Source organism: Hoplias malabaricus, chromosome 18, assembly GCF_029633855.1.
Source record: "Hoplias malabaricus isolate fHopMal1 chromosome 18, fHopMal1.hap1, whole genome shotgun sequence".
Lineage (NCBI taxonomy): Eukaryota > Metazoa > Chordata > Actinopteri > Characiformes > Erythrinidae > Hoplias > Hoplias malabaricus.
In genome coordinates this window covers 22446756-22468238 of record NC_089817.1, presented here as the reverse complement: position 1 = coordinate 22468238, position 21483 = coordinate 22446756, and the positions used below count along the sequence as shown (strand labels likewise).

Here is a 21483-nt window from a genome sequence, read left to right as displayed (position 1 = left end):
AGAAGTCTGATGATTCAGAACCTATTCTGAACAAGAATTTTAAACTGAAACTTGGTCAATATAAATGTATGTTATTTTTAACATGAAATTATATTTGTTTAATTTAATGTGTAGTTTTATGAATTATGTCTTTTATGACTCATTAGTAAGCCTAAAATCAAAATTCATTTTATACATGAATCATGTATGCACATGAGCATGTAATTACTTGTATGTATTCAAAGTAATGAAATGAGAATATCTTTCCTGAGACACATATGTCTTAATATTCATATCATACAACAGAACTATGTTCTATTAAATGAAATGGGTGTAGAAAAAATGTTTGATTCTTTTAATGATTTATTTGATGATTTATAATAAAATAATTAATTTGCTTGAGATTATACAAGCAAAACATTAAGACATCATAAAAAATAGCATTGGTAACAATTGTTTAAACACTTTAATCAACAGGTGTCACATAAAAAGATTCTTGCTAGATTTCGGCAAGATGTATTGTGCACCTTGAATGTCTTTGTCTTCTTGGGTTTTTGGAGTCCTAAATAAATTCAAGGGTATTCAACAGACAACATCTCATCTCATCTCATCTTCTTTTCTGCTTTTCCATTTCAGGGTCACGGTGTCAACAGACAACAGTTTTAAATAAAAGTAGAACATAATTTTATCTGAGAAAAATTTAATATTGTCTAGTTTTATGTAATGTTTATTAAACATTATTTTGATAATTCATGAAATTTGGGACAATATGGTTGAAAAAACTTAATCTGTACATTTTTAAAATCAACCACCTGTCTGGCAAAAATAACATGTTCTTAAAGCTAATGGGGATGCACACTTGTTGGGGTCATACAGGTAATTACAGTCAATCAGCACTCTTTATATTTTCTGTCATCAAATTTGTATTGGGCTTTTTGGAGAACCATACATTTTTAACAGCCCCATTTGGGTTACACTTCCACAATTAAATTTCTGAGAGTGTACTGAGAGGAGCGCATAATGTTTAAATTGCAAACATACTTAAGATTTACATTCCTCGAATTTCACTGAAGATTACAGAGACCACTAAGAAAAACACACGTATATTATAAAGTACAACCTAGTATTACATGTCCTGTCCTGTACACAAAATACAAGTATACTATTGCTGAACATTGCCAAGTTATTTATCTACATAATTTATCTTTACAATCTTACAGTTTGTATCCAACTCTTGTTGATGTCAACCTTAGAAATCATCATCATCACAGATATCAAGATACACATCAAAAGCTTCACGATTACAGTTTCCATCAGGGGTGAAGACATACTTATGGAAAGTTCCATCAACACATATAGCTGAGGAAAAGAAAAAGACAAACTCATAATGGTGTAATATAAATCTTTAAGCATAGTTCAAGCATGCAAGCACATTCTGCCATCTCAAGAGAGATGTCATCACAAAGCATACTCACCAATGACAGAGTTGACATTTTTGGAGGTGTTCTTCCCAAAGGCACATATGCAAGCACATTCAGCTGGAACAGTAAAACTGGCTAGAGACCACTGACTGTCTACATACTGTCCGATCACTGGCCCAACTTTTCCCACCCGAGCCAAGCTAAAAAAATTACAATGAGAAAGTAAATTATAAATAATTAAAGGTATAAATAGCTAAACACTACATTATGCATAAAGAGCAACTAAATCTGAAACATGGTGCATTATTGTCAACCAGAAAAAATATATAAAGTTAATGTTAAAGTTAATTCAGAGCAAATATGGTCTTACGCAGATCTGCGATTCAGTTTGGTGTCCTTGAGAGCAAAAATGTGAACAGTGCCTTTATCACTAGAAGCACACAGGAAGGAAGAGTCATGGCTGAAATTGATGCTGAAAAACAAAATTGAGGTAATTGATAAAACAAGTGATATACTGTAAAACATGTAAAATGTAGAAGGACTACAGTGTTAATATAAATGATTAGGTCTGTAACAACTCTACAAATTATAAGTATGTCTCTGCATAAACTGAGAAGTACATATTTTCGAAATGAAAAACCCTATAACTGAGATTTTTCATTTGACGAAGGTGCATGTACATGTTCATCAAACTGTATGAACCAAAATTTGCTCTGTACTCTGTGCTTGTAGATTTAATTTATGTGTGGTTTTAATCTCATATTCTAGGTCCATAGGAAATCAGAATCACCACATTTTTCTGTCTCATGACATGAATATGAGCAAATTGCCAGAACTTAAAATTTTCCACAAACTATAGATAAGATATATCTACTGTACAACTATACAGTACCAGTATGTAAATGTTATCACTTTTAAATACAACAGTCACCAGTATAAAGTAGCAGGATCAGTTCCTCGTCGTAGCTCCACAAGCTTGTCACGCGTGGCTGTGTCAAATAGGCGGATCAGGGTACCCTTACGGGAAGCAGAGGCTACCACACTACCAGCCTGATTAAGAGCCAGGCAAGCTATTTCACTCTGATGAGCGTTGATAGTGAAGGGTGCAGAAGACGTACCAGGCTTTGCATTAGAAAGGTCCTGTAAAAAATAGATAAACAAAAGGTGCAGATATACAGTATTCAAACAAGGGATGTATTTATGACAAGTAATTTAATAAAAATATCAGTGTGAACACAGAGAAGAATAGTAAAAATAAAAACTGTTTCATTGAGGCATGATACAGGCAAGAAGCTTGCTATTGAGGACCAATTACATTATGCAACATTTCTATTGGGAATGAACCTGCTGCCTTTGCTTAATAGTGAACTAAACAGCTTGCCAGTTTGCTTTATTGTCTTAAGTCTGGAAAATTACAGCATAAACGTTGCACATTATTGTAACTGTACTTACTGTAAAATGTTACTGCACTGTGAAATACCACAATACTAAAGTTACTAAAATGTAGTAATACATGTTAAACTATACACATCACTGGGACACACCTCCTAATCATTGAATTGAGGTGTTTCATGCAATTTCATTGCCAAAGATGTATAAAATCAAGTACCTAGCCATGCTGCCTACTCTTAGAAACATATGTTGAATGGATGAGTCATTCTAAAGAGCTCTCTGGATTCAGGTATGGCTATATTTCTTCCCTCCTAGATATTCCATAATCAACTTTGAGTTGTTTTATTTAAAAGCGGAAGCCTTTAGGAACCACAGGAACACAGAGTCTAATTAGCAGACCACAGGATGTTACAGAGGGGGTAACAGAGTGCTGAGGCACACACTTCGTAAAAGTCACCAGCACACTGCCTACACACTAACTGTGGAGTGACAAACAACACGAGTGGGGTTGATTTTCAGGGATTGGATTAGGCATCTTTGTTCCAATTAAGAGAAAATATAAAGCCAAGACATTTTGGACATTTGTGGGAAAGTATTAGGGAAACCCCTCTTCTATTCTAGCATGACTGTGCCCATGTGGGTGAGTTTGGCGTGGGGAAGATTTTAACAGTTGGTCGGGGGGGGGCACCAACCCTATATTAATACATGTAGGAAAACACTCAAAAGCTACCCTTTATACAACCATTTATTTTCTATTTGTTTTGTATTTGAAGCCTTCTCTCCCTCCTTTCTTCTTTTCTCACACTCTGGATGATAATAAGCATATTCACAGTATGTGGGGCTCACTGCAGAAAGTAGCTGAGGCAGTAACACATAATATAACTAAATGTCATTTCTCTGTAGTGTGTAACTCTATGTAGGAGTAAACAGCTATAGATCTTGTCCATTGGATCATTTTTATCTCTAAAAAAAATTTGGTAATTAATGGCTCACAGGTGCATTTTGAAAGTAATCAATTACACAAAGCCTATTTTGTCCACTCTAATATCTACAACTATATACATTTATTTTAAACTGGACATCTACACATTAGGGTCAAATGTGAGCATAAATATCAATGGCGACTACACAGACTGATCTGATTAATTGTTTAATACATACATACATATTTTTGGTCTGAATATTTCCACCTTTTTTTCTGTAATGAAACCCTAACCCTAACTCATGTGCGCATTATCACACACACAAGCTACAACCTTTTACTGGCCAACGTGCACATGACTTACCACCAATTGTAAGCTGCCACATTTATGTCCAGGAAAAACCAGCAATTGCTTCTCCATACTGGGAGAGATGTCACACAGGCCTAAGAGAATATAGCATTTGGTTTTTAGTTACAAAAGCTTATGACCATGTTCAGAAATTACTCTGAATTCAAGCATAAAGCAAAAATAAAATACCTTTTACATTATCTCGAGTATCAAATTCAAACAACTTTACTGGGTTTTCTGGAAAACTGTACACGTAGATTCTGTTCTTCAACACCATAATGATCCTTTGTATAAAAGAAAATACAATATTAAATATATGTTACATGAACTAAGTTTATGTGACTCTCCTCTGAATGATACACTGCTGCCAGTGGCAAAAGTCTTGTTCTTACTTGTCATGTCTCATGCGTACAGCTAGTACTGGTTTGGTGAACGTGAACTCTAGCACTAATTTATCCTTGGTGTCTCGCACCTCTCGAGCATCATCCCAGATTAAAACTGCAGCAAGACAAAACAATACATTGAAATATTAAATAGGACATTTCTATAAAGCAATAAGACAAAAAGCCATGTTATTTTCATGTACACTCATATTGAGATTTTATAAAATGTATTTTATACATTTTAATTATAAAAAATTGTACAGTATTTGAAATGAATATAAAAATTGCCCAGGAGTGAGAAGCAAGTAAGCAGAGGCTCAGGTTATGGCCATTTTCTGCTTGGTATTATTTTTCTCCATTCTTGTTTCCCTAAATTTCCTGCCCTCTACGTAAGAAGCTGCACAAAATCAGAACAGCTCATTTTTTCCCCACATTTTCGGACTGTAAAACAAAACGACAGACCACAGAAACTGAACAGGAGGTCATGTATTACTTAATAGGTCTCCTTTAAAAGTCTTTGTGAAATAACGCTTTGTATAAAAGGACCTTCAAACAAAATGCCTTGTCCTTTGAGAAAACAGGGGACTAGGATCTTTGGAAATAATAAATGGCCTGGCCAAAGAGAAATGGACTACTAAGGGTAACATGCACATCTGTGAAGAAACCATTAATACTGAAAGCTACATACATATTGCTGTCTAATCAGAGATGCTAGGCTGGTCTTCCTTCAGTCCAGACCTGTCTCTCTTTTATGTGTGGCACAATATGAAGGAAAGATTTGTGCAGATGAGCTGCTGAAAATTTCAGTTTCAAAACTGGATGTACTGATATTTTCAAAATGTTCCCCACTGATTATTAAGTGTACAGTGGCTTGTGACCTTAAAACCACAAACTTAAACGTATTTTATTGAGATTTTAAATGGTAGGCCAACACAAAGTAGCACATTATTGTGAAGTGGAATGAAAATGATACTTGGTTTTCAAAATTTTAATCAAATAAAAATCTGAAAAGTGTGATGTGTAAAAGTATTCAGCCCCCTTTACTCTGTTACCCCTGAATAAAATCCAATGCAATCAATTGCCATCAGAAGTCACTTAATCAGTTAATAGAGTCCAGCTGTGTGTATTTTAGTCTCAGTATAAATTCACCTGTTCTGTGAAGGCCTCAGTGATTTGTTAGAGAAGACTAGAGAACAAACAGCGTCATAAAGACCAAGGAACTCACCAGACAGGTCAGAGATAAAATTGTGGAGAAGTTAAAGCAGGATTAGATCACAAAAAACATCCCAAGCTTTGAGCATCCCAAGGAGCACTGTTCAATCAATCATCCAAAAATGGAAAACGTACTTTACAACTGCAAACCTACCAAGACATGGCCATCCACCCAAACTGACAGATGGAGCAAGGAGAGCACTCTGGTCAGAGAAGCAGCCAAGAGGCCCATGGTCACTCTGGAGGAGCTGCAGAAATCCACAACTCAGGTGGGAGAATCTGTCCACAGGGAAACTATAAGTCATGTACTCCACAAATCTGGCCTTTATGGAAGAATGGCAAGAAGAAAACCATTGTTGAAAGGAAGACATAAGAAGTGCCATTTGCAGTTTGCCACAAGCCTTGCAGGGGACACAGCAAACATGTGGAAGAAGGTGCTCTGGCCAGATGAGACCAAAGTTAAACTTTTTGGCTTAAATGCTAAGCGCTATGTGTGGCAGAAAAGTAATACTGCTCATCACCCTGAACACACGATCCCCACTGTGAAACATGGTGGTGGCAGCATCGTACTGTGGGGATGCTTTTCTTCAGCAGGGACAGGGAAGTTGGTCAGAGTTGATGGGAAGATGAATGGAGCTAAATTCAGGGCAATCCTGGAAGAAAACCTGTTGGAGGCTGCAAAAGACTTGAGATTGGGAAAGAGATTCACCTTCCAGCAAGACAATGACCCTAAACATACAACCAGAGCTACAGTGGAATGGTTTAGATCAAATAATATTCATGTGTTAGAATGGCCCAGTCAAAGTCCTGACCTAAATCCCATTGAGCATCTGTGGCAAGATGTGAAAATTGCTGTTCACAGATGTTCTCCATCCAACCTGGCTGACCTTGAGCTATTTTGCAAAGAACAATGGGCAAAAATTTCAGTCTCTAGATTCGCAAAGCTGGTAGAGACATAACCCAAAATACCTGCAGCTGTAATTGCTGTGAAAGGTGGCTCTACAAAGTATTGATATAGGGGGGCTAAATACTTTTGCACGTCACACTTTTCAGATTTTTATTTGATTAAAATTTTGAAAATCATGTATCATTTTCATTCCACCTCACCGTTATGTGCTACTTTGTGTTGGTCTATCACTTAAAATCTCAATAAAATACATTTAAGTTTGTGGTTGTAAGGTGACAAAATGTGAAAAAGTTCAAGGGGTATTAATAATTTTGCAAGAAACTGTAGTTAAAAATCAGGAAAATGTGCTGGTTGTATTGCCAAGCAATTATTTGAAATCTGCCACCCTGTTTTCTAAGATAGTTCTGACATAACAGGGATAATATTTTCAAAAATGTAGCATTTAAGGTTTCATTCATATATGTTTTCTTTAATATCTGAGGTTGGTAATGTATATTTCACTAAATGCACTTGTGTTCTGGTGAATGTACTTTTTTTCTGGATAATATATGTGTGTTTGGATTAAGGTATTATTTAAAATGTTGTCTTTTGTACTATTTTTAGTTTAATATAGAATTTAAATAATTTGCATATCATTGTATTCTGTTTGTATTTACAGTTTGCCCAGCATCGCAACATTTTTTGGACATGATGATTGTGTTTGGCGAATATATGTGTTCCAGTTAATGTATCATGATTCTGTTTTTTTCTATTTGTGTTCTTGTCTTGCTTGCTTCGAACAATTTGGAAGAATGTGGTGTCATTGCAGCCCTGCTGCATGTCATGTCATTTTAACTTATGACTTGATAGTTTTTTCTTAATCTCTGGCAAGTTGCTGCTTACTTTTGTACTATTTCAGTTTATTAGCTGGACTTGGGAGCATTCTATTTAGGAGACAGGTTTCCATTTTATACTGTTTTCAGTGTAATACAGCCTAAAGAGAATTAATAAATCATTGCTTGCTGCTTTTTATAAGCAATTTACTTATAGACTCAACATATTTGGCACCGTAATTGTTACAATGATTTTCCACAACAGATACTACAACCTAGACACTAGAAAGAGAGAGTGAAAAGATACTAAAGCATACCAGATATCTCTGAGAACTTTGGGTTGACACCTCCACCTACAATGGCTAAGAGGTTTGATCGATGAAGCATCGAACAGTGAGCAATGCTGCCCACCTGTTCATGGTCTGTAAAAACAAAGGGAAATTACATAAATGTATTATATAAATGTAGTTATATATATATGAATTTGGTATTTCACCAATGACCAGTGAATTGCTGAGTAACAGGCAGTCATGCCTCATCAATGAGCTACATGTACGCATTCAATGTAAAGTAACAAGTGTGGTGTGAAATATTCAATAGTGTAAAAGAGTTTGACAGTGTGTAAGAGAATGTTTGATAGTTTGTGGGAGTCTGATAGCATGTCCATCATTTTTGGATAGTGCGTAGGAGAGTGAGGGGCAGCACGGTTGCTCAGCAGGTAGTGTCATTTTCACACAGCTTCAGGGACTGTCTGTGAGGAGTTTGGTGTGTTTTCCCCATGTCTGTGTGGGTTTCCTCTGGGTGCCCCAGTTTCCTCTCATGGTCCAAAAACCCATTGGTATGTGGATTGGCAATAAGTGTCCATAGGTGTGAGTGTGTGTGTGAGAGAGGTCTGGTATTATGTGAGAGAATTTGACAGTGAATGTAAGAGTTTGATAGTGTATATCAGAGGTCAGATAGTGTTTGAGAGTTTGACAGTGTGTGAGTGAGAAGTCTAGTATTGTGTGAGAAAATTTGACCATGAGTGTAAGAGTTTGATAGTGTATATAAGAGGTATGATAGTGTTTGAAAGTTGGATAGTGTGTGATAGAGACTTAATAGTATGTGCATGAGAGGTTTGTAGGTGTGCATGTGAAGTCTGTTACTGCGTAAAAATGTTTTGATAGTGTGCATGAGTGAATTTGATATTATGTGTAAGCGGTAGTGTGTGAATGAGGTTTGTTTGTGTGTATGAAAGAGATTGTAGCATGACTGAATCAAATTTCAATGTTGTCTTAATAGCTTCTCAAATTTTTGTCTGCATGTATATTTTATATGTCAAATCTAAATAACGTATTAGAATATGTGTGTGTTTGTCTGTGAGTGCATTAGAAAAAAAATGCTCTAAATAGGCTACACCACAAAAATATACAATTATTTACAAAACCCTTGCTTGAGTGGCAGAAGTGGAAGAACAGCCAATACTTAGATTAATACTGTTGGGATTATCTAGACACCACTGTACAAATTCTTCCTTTTTTGGAAGTCTTTTTCTCAAAGCAAACGTCCAGCAAATAACTTCTTATAATTGCAATTTACAGGCCACCAGGATCACCAGGTTTCTACAAGAATTTGTTGACTTTCTATCAGAAGTAGCAATATTAGCTGAAAATGTATCAATCCTTGGAGGTCTCCTACACTGAAAACAAAGTGCTTTAAGGGACCACTTACATTCAAAAAAGCACGTAACTCTGAAAGTTTTCAGTAATCAGTAAGAAAATTATCAAATTCAGTTTATAACCATTAAATCCATTAGCTATTTAATGTATGTTTTATAATGAAAAATGAAGGCTTTAAAAAATGTAAACTTAATTAAAAAAATATTTAAATCTTACTCGCACTTGCATATTTATAAACACACACAATTTTCAAATATTTAGGACCAGAGAAAATTTCCTTACCCAGGTGTCCTTTTTCCATAAGGGGTTCTACATTGTAAATTCGAACTCCTGTTTCCATGGCACAACAGAAACAACCTACAAAACATAATAGAATAAAATCAGAAAGTCAAAGCCATATTAGACATAAGAATATAAAAGTTGTCATGGTCAATTAAACAAAATTACAAGCAACATGGCTAAAAAGTATAAATGCTTAGCTTATACTGTGTATGATAGGAGTCTTTTACTTTGGCAAGAAAGCTACTTTTATCATAATTAGTCTGGGTTTGATTCCTAGTAAGGACTACATTTTATTACTCTTCTCCTAGTTGGATGACAACATTTCTTTGAAAAACACTGTTAGATATATTTTTTCAGTTGTGTGTTTAATGTGAGTGTACCTCTTCAAATTGTAGAAGGCATATGCCATAAATTGATAACTCAATACAGATAAATTAGTCTAAAAAATCTATTGATTTATCTGAGATATTTAAAAAAAACAATAATATATTTAAGTTTCAGCAGTTTCAACATTTAAAATGTCTTTTGTACTTTAGTTTAATATAGGATTTAAATGGTTTGCACATTTGAACCATATATTGAATGTTTTTAACACAACATGTTTTTCATCAAGATTGAATATTTCCTACACTGTAAGCGACTAATTGGCTACAATACTTAAAAACCCTTTTCATAATTTTACTCTGGAATAAGGTTCTGGTCAGTGTCACTGGTTGTGTTTGGATGAAGCAGTGTGTTAACAGGTTTGACAAAGTTTTAAATACCACTCTACAACACTGCACTGGAGCAGGACCTGCAGAACTCAGAGACCCTATTTCCACCTCCATGCAACTGTCTACCTTCACCGTCACCACTGAGAAATGAGCATATTACTAGCACTGCAGCAAAATTAAATATATATTTTTAAGTACATTAATTCAGGAAATGTATATTAAATCCATAGGCTGCAGAGACTGTGCTAAGACCAACTACGTTACAAAACAAAAACAAAAAAACACAAGCACTAGTTTGTTAATCGCCAGTTTCTTTCAATCAAGAATTTTGAAAAAAAAAGAAAAAAACTGTAGTCTTTAAAAAGACTCACATTAGAGAAATTGTCAGGAACATTACACTGTATGGTTTGAACCTAAAATCCTGTCAATTTTTACCAACATTTAAAGATTTTTTCTATTTCTATTTCAATAACAGTACCCTTTTGAAGCAAAATTTTGTGACATTTTAACAGTTTGAACAAATTTGAACCTGTACTTATCTGTCAATTTTTCATGTAAGTTTGACTATGTTATGCCACTATGTTAGCCCACTTATAAACTTCCTCAAATATTCAGTATGTCAATATAATTTCATCCCAGATTCCTAATATATTTATGTTTAAATTAGATAAGTAGTCTGATGAGATGTAGAATAAAACACAGTCATGACTAATCCACAAAGAGAGTAAATGTAAAGCTCATAGAGTGTAACCCACTCTGGTCCTGGTTGAACTGCAGACTGTTGACTCCTCGTTGCTGAGCCATGCTTTGAACTGTGTAAAGGAAGCAAAACACAGAGATAAATGTTGCTGCAAAAACAGGAGACCATATTTGTCATATTCACATATTTTCTGTTTAAATGGTCAGGTAAGAGTTGAGCATTTTAACCATGAATTCAGACTTACTGCATTTTTCAATTAACGGTCAAGTAATCATGTATCATCTGTGCAAATATGGGGAAATTCTGCTTAGCTATTTCTCATCATATTCCCATAATGCCACAATAATTCCACTGTGGCCCAACAATGGTCTTTGGCTACCACACAGCAAATTCTCCAGTGTTAAATCAACACTATTTGTGTTAACATAACACTGAGAGTGTTAAATGATTACACTAACAGTGAATTTGCTGTGCAGTGCAAATCTGAGAAAAACTGTATTTATGTCTTTATTGTCATTAATTGTCAGCAGCATCTATTTAGAGTTCTGCAGCCTTACTGCATGTGGGAAGAAGCTGTTTTTGAACCTGGCTGTTCTGCTGTGAAGACTTTCAAAGACAGAGGCTAGAAGCAAAAACAGTCCATGGTGGAGGTGGGAGGGGCCACTGTTTTTGTTCTGAGCTCTGGTCAGACAGCGACTTGATGCAATGTTTTGTATGGGAGGAAGTTAAGTCCCAATGATTCTCTTTGCTGTCATTATCACCCTCTGCAGAGACTTCAAGTCAGAGGTGCTGCAGGCTCCTGCCCAGACAGAGATGCAGCTGGTCAGTATGAAGATGCTGAGAATTGTTGGGGGTAGGTGTACTCTTTTCATCCATCTCAGGAAGTGCATGCACTGCTGGGCTCTTTTGACCAGAGCTTTAGTGTGAGTGGACCACGTCAAAGTGTATGTTATCTGTAGCCCCAGGAACCTGGTTTTGTTGTCTCCACTGCTGTGTCCTTGATGAGGAGATAGAAATCGTCCTGAAGTCGACGATGATCTCTTTGGTTTTCTTGACATTCAGGACCCAGTTGCTGGTTTTCAACCTACACCTTATACATATGCATATGGCAAGTGTTCATGTCACATTTTTGGTTCTCATCTCTGGATTCCCAAAACTGGTTGTGACCTTTCTGAAAGGGGGTACAGAGATTTGCCTGCCTCATTTGTCTCTTCTTTCACTGTGATAAAGAACCCTTTGATCTTTTGCCATAAACTGATCTTAAGTGGTTGTCTTTGAAGACAATATTTCTGTGCGTGAATCACATGTGCTATCAGTCAAACCTGTGTCTCCAGTGATCCCAGACGATGCTAATGTGACACGTAGCCTTGGGCAAAATGTAGGGGTCACATGTACCCAATAGGGTTAATATATGTCTCAGTCTGATGTTGCAATAATAGAGAAATATATCCACTCTTAAAGTACCATCATGGATAATATAAGAACCATTATATTCATATATTTGTATGTATAGCCAAATTCTTCAGTAATATATTTTCACTAATACCTATTGATATAAATCCATCACTATGGGTTTCAGAATAAAAACATTGCACAACGTAATTTCATCATATAAAAATTGGTTAAAAGTCAATGGCTAACCCTGTTAGATGGCTAATTATGAGTTATGAGGTGAATTATGAGAAATAACTAACCACGTTTATCCCATATTTACAAAAGTATTACAGTAGAATTTGCACTGTTGACAGACAAATGATACCTAATGGAATTGTTGTGGCATTATGGGAAAATTACAAGTAATAGCTAATCAAATTTGCCCTATATGTAATGGACATCCAAACTGCATTAAAGCCATCTAGAGTAATATGGATTTATAACAAAGTTATACAATAAATGTTTACCTCATCTGCACTGATAATACAGACCCTGGCAGTGAACCTTTTGTAGCAATATAGAAAACTTCTGGGAAACACCTAACCAACTAACTGTTTTTATAAGCAGTATATAAAACCCACTAAAGAAATGAAGATTTCAACATTGATATATATATTATATATATATATATATATATATATATATATATATATATATATCGACGACGACTTTTATCAGACTGATTTTTTTAACAGCTTTATAGGTGAATTATAAGAGATGGCTAACCAAATTGGCCCTACATGTAATAGCCATATAAATGACATATTAAATACATTGTAATAAGGTTTTAATTTGCCCTGGGGATAGCTAAACCGTGTCGATTCTAGTTGCATTTGAGGAATGGTATGAGAAACACCAAATAAACTGCGTGCCTATGAAAATGAAATTTGAATGAATTGACGCTGGATGGACCATCTATCAAGCTTCAACTCAAATCCTAAACAACGAAAAGTAACGCTTCGTACGGAGAATGTCAACAAAGAAAATAATTCGCCAGCAACATGCATGTTGAAATCATGAAGAAAACACGAAGATACATACAAAATCAGCACTTGTTTATTTGGCTTCCATAATGTGTTAAACCATATGAATAATTTCCACCTACCATTTGGCAGTGATAGCTTTTCTTTTAATGTTATATTCCCAAAATATTTAACACGGAGGACGCAACGTGTAGCTTTACTGTTGTTGTTGTTATTGTTATCATTGCTGTCTTCTTCTCGTTGTGGTTCTGGTTGTAGGAATTAAACTCACAGCGCCACCTGCCGTTTTGTATTAAAACCACATGCCTTTTGGGAGATGTGAGTGTGAATGCCTTTTTACTATTCGTAATGAAAATGTATGATTGAAAATACATTCACAGCAACGAGTTATTAGAAAGAGTGCAGGTTCGGAGCTCCATATCTGCAATCAATTAATAAATTCGTCAATAAATAAAAAATATATGAAAAACCCTGTCATTTTTATTTTATTTATACAGGTATTTAATTTTATTTTTTAATGTATGTATTTCTCAATGTGTTTGCCTCTATTCTTTTTATTATTGTTCGATTTATTTATTCTTTTATATTTTTTATTTCATGTATGTATTTATTTTACGTGTTTATTGTTGGGACAGGGCAATACCAATGTGTTGCACCAGTTCCTCTTTTAATAACACTTTTTAAATGTTTGAGAACTGAGACCAATTGCTGTTTTTTTTTTTTTAAGTGGCTCAATTGCTCAGGGTCTCTAGTGATTTTCATTTCATAACGCACCAGTTATGTACAATGCACGACAGGTCTGGACAAGTTTACCAAGTGGTTTCTAATTCCATTCAGAATGTGGACTGTCTTACTGAAATAAGCAAACCTTCCCAAAGACATTGTCAAAATGGCAGTATGTTGCTCCAACACTTATATATAATGTTCCGTGTTAACAGTGCCTTCACAGATGTGTTGGAGTCGTTACATGTGTATTAATCCCCATACCATCACAGATTCTGGCTTTATCCAGGAGGATGCAGCATTCAAATGTCCAAAAAGTATTTCAAATTTAGATTTTTTGAACCAGAGGGCACTTTGCCCCAGTCCATCTTAAAGCTTGGGGCTTTCCATATTGAATTGTCAGAGAGAAATTGGCTGAGAGAAGGTGGGAGCATTTATGGGTCCTATCTATCTATCTATGTGAGTTTTAACTTGTGTTTGTGGATGCAGCAACAAACTATTCACAGTCAATGTATTATTAATTAGGTTCCACCTCAGAGCTTGAAAATTACAGTCAACCAGTACTGGTTTGGGCTTTTTTGTTTTCATATAAACCTTTCTCCAGATTCTATGAATCTTTTAATGATATCATGTACTGTAGATGATGAAATCTCCTCATCTTTAATTCTAAAAGTCTCAGCCTCAATGAGATGCTGCTTTTAAACCTAATCATGTCACTGACCTGTTTCCAGTTAACCTAATTTTTGTTGTTGTTGTATTTGTATTGTTTTTTTTTTAACCAAACAACTTTACCACACCTTTCTCTGCTTTTTTGGAACATGTTGCTGGCATCAAATTAAAATGTATTAAAAAACATTTCTCAGTTGAACCATTTAATATATTGTATTTGTGCCATTTTCATTTAAATATAGAATTTTAGTTATTTGTACATAATTACACTTTATATTTATTAACATTGTGCCATGACTCAAAAAAAAAAAAAAAAAACAACAACAAAAAAATACCCTAAAAATTGAATTGAACAAATGCTGTTATATTCTAAAATTAGCCACCTTTGTTATTATGTATAAACGAATATTACACAACATATTCTCCAGTGTTAAATCTGGGAGTGTTAAATTATTGCACTAACCGTGTTAATTTAACACTAACGCTGTTGATTTAACACTGGGGAATTTGCTGTGCACAATAAATATTAGTCACTTTCTATTTAACACAGGGAAAGCTCATTGCTATTAATATTTCAAATTATACACATAATAAATTTATTAATAAATTTATTATAATGTATTATCAATCTATTTATTTTTCCAACATTTATTCATGTATTAGATCTAGCAATTAGCTTTTCAATACCCTAAAAATAGATCACAATGATCAGAAAATTGCTTTCTGCTGAGATGTTCAGGTGTGGGAACATGTAAAAATACCTGGAATCTACAGTCACACAACATACTTGTGTTATTTAAAATGGTTTAGTCTTCATAGAGATTGCAACAACACTAATTATCCAATGAGATTTTGTTTTCTTTATATATCCTCCTAAAGTGTCACTTCCAAGAACTACTATAAAATTACCTGCAGGACACACCAAACTCCTCACAGAGAGTTACCCAGAGTTGTACTTGAACCAACAACCTCCAGGTCCCTGGAGCTGTGTGACTGTGACACTTCCTGCTGTCAATAATTAATTTAATTTAATTTAATTTATTTGAATATTCATTAATTATTAATTGTTGTTTTAAATGTTTTAAGTTGATAAATACATGGATAGTTGTATCTAAGTAATATGTAGACAGTGCTCATATGTTTTCTCTGTACCTTTTCCACCTTTCTTATTTTTAGTCTGAATGAATGTGCCTTTTCCTAGACCAACAACCTGTGGGAAAATATGTGAGCAAAGGCAGTAAAACACAAATAGCCCACTCAGTTCCCCCTAAATTACTGAGTGCTTTGATCACTATCAGTGTAATTAAAACTTTAGAAGAAAGTACATGGAAAGGTTTATGGGGTAAATGTATTCGTCATGGAAAAACTCACTTCCTTCTTATTCTGACAGAATTGAAATAATTGCTGAAGAAACAGGAAAGAATAGTAAATGTAAGAAAGGGGCTAGCTTTAAAACAGAATAATAAGGTCACAATTATTATTAAGTTATTTTTTCTCATCAGAAGCATACTTAATATGCAATAGATGACCCTTTTATTTGTTGTGTGTTGTTCTGATGGAATCTAACATTTTGTTTGACATTGGTCATTATTACTATAATCTGAATTTTATAAGAGATACATGTCCATAACAAAGCCTTCCTCCTTGTTCTTCATTGTCCTTGCTCTGTTTTATAGCAGTTTGTAAAGTAGGCCTCTTTATTTACTGTTAAACATTAAAAGTACATTTTAAAAACACGATAAAAATTACAATTGCTAACATCAAAATGACAATCTTTAAATTGCCTAAACCAAAACTCACGCATATTTTTAGATACAATAGTATCCCAAGAACAGAAAATGTCGATGCACATGTTTTGCAGTGCACTTTCTTTGATAGAACTCATAAATGCAGTGATTAATGAATTCTTATACTGCCATTTTCAATATATATATAAAAGGTCAATTGTTATTTTAAATATTACAAAATTTACAAAATAATTCTCAATACATATACCTAAATTACTCAGAGCCGGAACGCCCCTTGACAAAGGCCCCTCATCTCCCCTCGTGTCGTGTCATTAGAAAATGAGACGAAACTATACTTCAAGATATGAAGAGGAAAAAAAAGACTCCACACGGCTCAGCTGCGTAAACAGCAGTCATATAAACCTGTGACTGTTCTTCCCGAGGTTGCATTGTTAATAAATAATAATCTACGAACATAGCCGTATAAATATTTTTAGAGGTGGAGTGCACTGCGCAGCTGCTCTCCACGACCTTAAAAGCCTCGAAGCGCCACAACGAAACTCTGAAGCAGAAAAGCTAACATATATCAATCAATCAATCAAATTTTATTTATATAGCGCTTTTCACAACAAAAAGTCGTCACAAAGCAGCTTTACAAAGATCCGGGTCCAAGCCTCCTATGAGCAAGCCAGGGGCAACAGTGGCAAGGAAAAACTCCCTCAGCACACGAGGAAGAAACCTTGGAAGGAACCAAGACTCATACGGGGAACCCATCCTCCTCGGGTCGACACCGGAGACACAACAGAGAACAGAAGTAAAAGTGAAATGATGACAGATGAAGGGGTTATAGTAATATAAATGTAGTATATTAGTGATGATGGAGAAGCGGAAAAGAAAATGATCAGGATGATGATATTAGTGATGTACGAGTCTGATGAAGGAGGAGGTGATCAGGGATTCTGTGTGAGTTAAAATTAGGTGCAGAGTTAATCTGAGATAAAACAGCATGGCCAAGCATGATAGTGTAGATGAGACAAGGCCAGGATCTTGTACAGGATACACAGGGGCTGAATCAGGGCAACACCTGCTTTTATGTTATATATACTGTTGTTTTTACACGGTCCAGTACACGTTTAAACTTCCAGAAACACACCAGTACACTCTAAAATTCCTTTCTTATTCCTATGTCATTCCACCTTAGAAATTACATAGTTACTCCCAAGTTCTAAGTTGAGTTTCTCGAAATTTCTGCCTACTGTTTTATTTAAGCAACTGCACATATAAAAGTTCACTGTGGCAGCCAGCTCTGATATTAGAACTACGACAATGATTACTACTATTAATAATAATATTATTAACTGACATTTCTATATTTTACAGTTGAGAACTGCTGCTCTAAGACTTCTTAAGTCCAGTTTTAGCCTAAGGGGTGTGGGGAAGTGAGATAAAATCAACACGTTTCATACATATTTATCAGGTGATGGAACGTTTTAAAATTCAAGCAGGCTAAACTTTGCTCTGAGACACTGGCTTCTGATTGGACTAGCATCCACACAAGGTTTATGACCTGTTATACTAAAACTGGTCAAGAGTATAAATAAGGTTCCCAGCCCTTCCTCAACAAGAAGTTACCATTAAAGCTTTTCCAAGGCCTCAGACATTTTGGTCACGGCTACGAAAATGCTCATAAAAAGTGGATTTCTGGTTGCCCTTGTCCTATCTGTGTCTGCATTTGACACAGATGGGCATGAACCTGCACTGAGACAAGCTCGTTTTTCACCCAGCAGTCCATGTAAGTTTGCCATCTAGATTCCAACATGTTACATGCTTCTTTTTTATTGAATATTTTATCCGTTTTTTTTGTTTGTTTATTTTATTTATATATTTATTATTTTTTATTTATGTTTTCATTTTGTTTTTCCTCCTATCAGCTGAAGTGGCCCGTTGTCTGAACAGTGCTCTGCAAGTGGGCTGTAGTGTATTTGCCTGCCTGGAAAACTCTACGTGTGATACTGATGGCATGCATGACATTTGCAATGTCTTTCTCAATACAGCTGCAGTTTTCAACACAGAGGTAAGTTATTCAATGTATAATAATGAAATTATGATTATTGAATTGTGGTATTTACATGCACAAGAGATAATATATTGTACATTGCTAAAAACAAATCATAGAAACTACTTGAATCTCACACAGGGCAAGACTTTTGTAAAAGAGAGCATCAAGTGTATTGCCAAAGGCATTACGTCTAAGGTGTATCAAACCATCCGACGCTGTGCCACCTTCCAAAAAATGATTACTGAGGTGCAAGAGGAATGTTACAGCAAGTTGGACATCTGTAACGTGGCCTACACAAACCCTGATGCTATAGGAGATGTTGTCCAGGTGCCCAGACATTTTCCTAACAGGTATTCAAGTCTATTTCAATCAGCATTACTTGTGGTCATTGGGATATTTTATGTTCCAAATATATTGTATGTACTTTATATTAAATAACAATATAAGTGTGATATGGAGGAAAAAAGACTTCAGAGAATTATGTGTGGGTTTCCTCCAGGTGCTCCGGTTTCGTCCCACAGTCCAAAAACATATTGGCAGGTGAATTGGTGACTCAAAAGCGTCCATAGGTGCGAGTGTCCTAGCCCAGTAAAGGACTGGTGCCCCTTCCAGGGTGTGTTCCCTTCGTGTGCCCAGTGATGTGTAGACTCCAGACCCACCGCGACCCTGAACTGGACAAATGGTTACAGACAATGAATGAATGAATGAATAAATATTGTGTAAAAAATTTCATGATGAATGGATCAATAGAAATTGATCCACAGATAAACGGATAGGATCATGTTATCTGTAACCGCTTATCCAATTCAGTGTCGCGGTGGGTCCAGAGCCTACCTGGAATCATTGGGCGCAAGGTGGGAATACACCCTGGAGGGGGCGCCAGTCCTTCACAGGGCAATATACACACACACACACACTTTTTGAGTCGCCAATCCACCTGCAACCTGTGTTTTTGGACTGTGGGAGGAAACCAGAGCACCCGGAGGAAACCCACGCAGACACAGGGAGAACACACGAACTCCTCACAGACAGTCACCCGGAGCGGTCAAACCCACAACCTCCAGGCCCCTGGCCACTGCGACACTACCTGCTGCGCCACTGTGCCACCCCTGTTTAAATCAGTGTATATATATATATATATATATATATATATATATATATATATCAGTTCTGATACAGGTGTGTAAATAATATCGAATTCTGTGCTGTCCAGCTGAGCTTCTGAACATTGGAGAAAATTATCCGTTATAACGTGTCTTGTGTCACACTACAGTCCACAGGAAAAATGTGCTGCAGGTTTTTTTCCTGCATGCTCATGCTCTGTACTCTTTATGGAGCTTCTTTAGCTCAGCATACCCAGTGATGCCTCACTTCGTGCTGAAGACCCTACCAGTTTTGGGAACCAATTAATATTGGTGAAAATGTGGTAAATTTTAACAAACTGAACTGGTTCCAATGGTTTAAATGGGCTATGTCAAAACTAAACAGGGCTCTGCAGTCCAGGAAACTGCACTAGGAGGAGGGTAGGCAACCACTCCTATTTATTTCAGTATAGTGCTGTAAAAAATTATTACACTAGGGGGAACTACAGGAGCAAAAAAAAAAAAATCTTACTTAGTGTTCCTTTAAATAATAGCTTCTATTTTCTTGTTATGTATTTTCATCCCACCTTCTCTTAAATTATACATCACATAATTGTTAAAAAGGGAAATATCTGATATATTTTATTTGTCTTATTTGAATCCCAAACTAGATTCATCAACCCATTTAAGTACCCAATAATGATGTATACCTACATTCCATAAACCATAAATACTTATATATAATACCTATTTCTTTTTTTGTCCTAGTTTTTTTTGAATACATGATATTAAAAAGACAAGTTAACAGAAAGTAACATTAATTAATCGGTTATGTGGATAATATTGCAAATTATATTTGAAACAGGTAATCAGCACTCATTCATTAATTCATTCATTCATTTTCTGTAACAACTTCACCCTGATGAGGACCAGAGTTGGTCCCAAACCTACTATGAATCATACAGCTAAGACCGTACTAACACAAATTTTCCCAGCTATGTGACTGAATATTAGTGTCTGAACAATCTTCAACAGTAATTATGAATGATCTGTTTTTGTTAAACTCATCTATGTAGATATTACAGTACCTTGCTGCAAAGTCTGATGAAGTGCAATGAAGAAACAGTGGAGGTGGTCCGATCAGGGCTGGTGTCTAAACTTGGACCCGATATGGACACCATCTTCCAGCTGCTTCAAAAGAATCAGTGCACAGTGGAATTTGGGACTGGCCAGGCTGGGACAGATAACCAGGAGAGCTTTCGCTGGCCCCAGGGGCTACCCACGTTCAGAATCCAACCCACCCTGCGCAACAGGGACCCAAATCATCTCTTTGCCAAGAAACGTTCTGTCGAAGATAGGATACTAAACTAATAAGATGATCATGTAACCAGTCAATATATTTGTTGTCATTAGTATTTTTGGAATTATTCTACACACTCTTTTGTTCTGTGTTCACAAATGCTTCTAAGAAAATGTGTTAATATATAGTTCATAGACTATACACTAAGGACAAAACTGTGAAATTTTAATTAAAAGAAGTCTTTGATATTAGACATTAATTTTCTATAGAATTTGTTTTGTGATTTTTGTGTTTTGAGATGTATGCTAATTGAAATTTAAAAAATAGTATTCCTTATGCTGGTCATAGGAAATATAATAGCGTATAAGTTAAGCAACACAGGTATTGACTTTTGTTGATTTATAGACATGAATAAATATTGAAATGAATATCATTAAACTTGTTAGATATTCTTTTTTACTAATATAAAATGAATAGGACTCAGTGGAGCAGCATCACCCATGCTAGTCTGCACAAGCACAAACATTAAATGCAAAGAAATTCACATTTGTGCTGTTCTCCATGTCTATACATATTGATTTTTTTTACTTGTGGTTCCACTTAACTGGTTTATTGTATTTGATGTGCTAGTTAAAACCCTTGTTAAAACTAATCTTATCTAACGTTAGATTTATTTATTGTTTAAAAACTTCTGTTCGCTAGCTATTGGCTAGGTAAACTTATTTGCAATGATTAAAAAGGAGGAACTGCAGAACTGCAGACACAGAAGAAGAACC

At 35.5% G+C, this 21483-nt stretch overlaps 2 protein-coding genes across 2 annotated transcripts; one reads left to right on the top strand and one right to left on the bottom strand.

Annotated features, from left to right (window-relative positions):
* Nucleotides 1-342: 342 nt before the first annotated feature.
* On the bottom strand, nt 343-13380 carry wdr45 (WD repeat domain 45). The gene is made up of 11 exons (XM_066651274.1): nt 13270-13380; nt 10786-10842; nt 9318-9392; nt 7695-7799; nt 4456-4561; nt 4253-4347; nt 4079-4158; nt 2332-2540; nt 1771-1872; nt 1455-1600; nt 343-1338 (listed from the first exon to the last, which is right to left on the bottom strand). Exons 2-11 carry the CDS (start codon nt 10832-10834, stop codon nt 1229-1231), a joined length of 1077 nt encoding a protein of 358 aa, XP_066507371.1. The 5' UTR covers nt 10835-10842; nt 13270-13380; the 3' UTR covers nt 343-1228.
* A 4566-nt stretch (nt 13381-17946) lies between these two features.
* stc1l (stanniocalcin 1, like) lies at nt 17947-20778 on the top strand. The gene is made up of 4 exons (XM_066650413.1): nt 17947-18058; nt 18198-18340; nt 18464-18675; nt 20484-20778. Exons 1-4 carry the CDS (start codon nt 17947-17949, stop codon nt 20776-20778), a joined length of 762 nt encoding a protein of 253 aa, XP_066506510.1.
* Nucleotides 20779-21483: the final 705 nt, after the last annotated feature.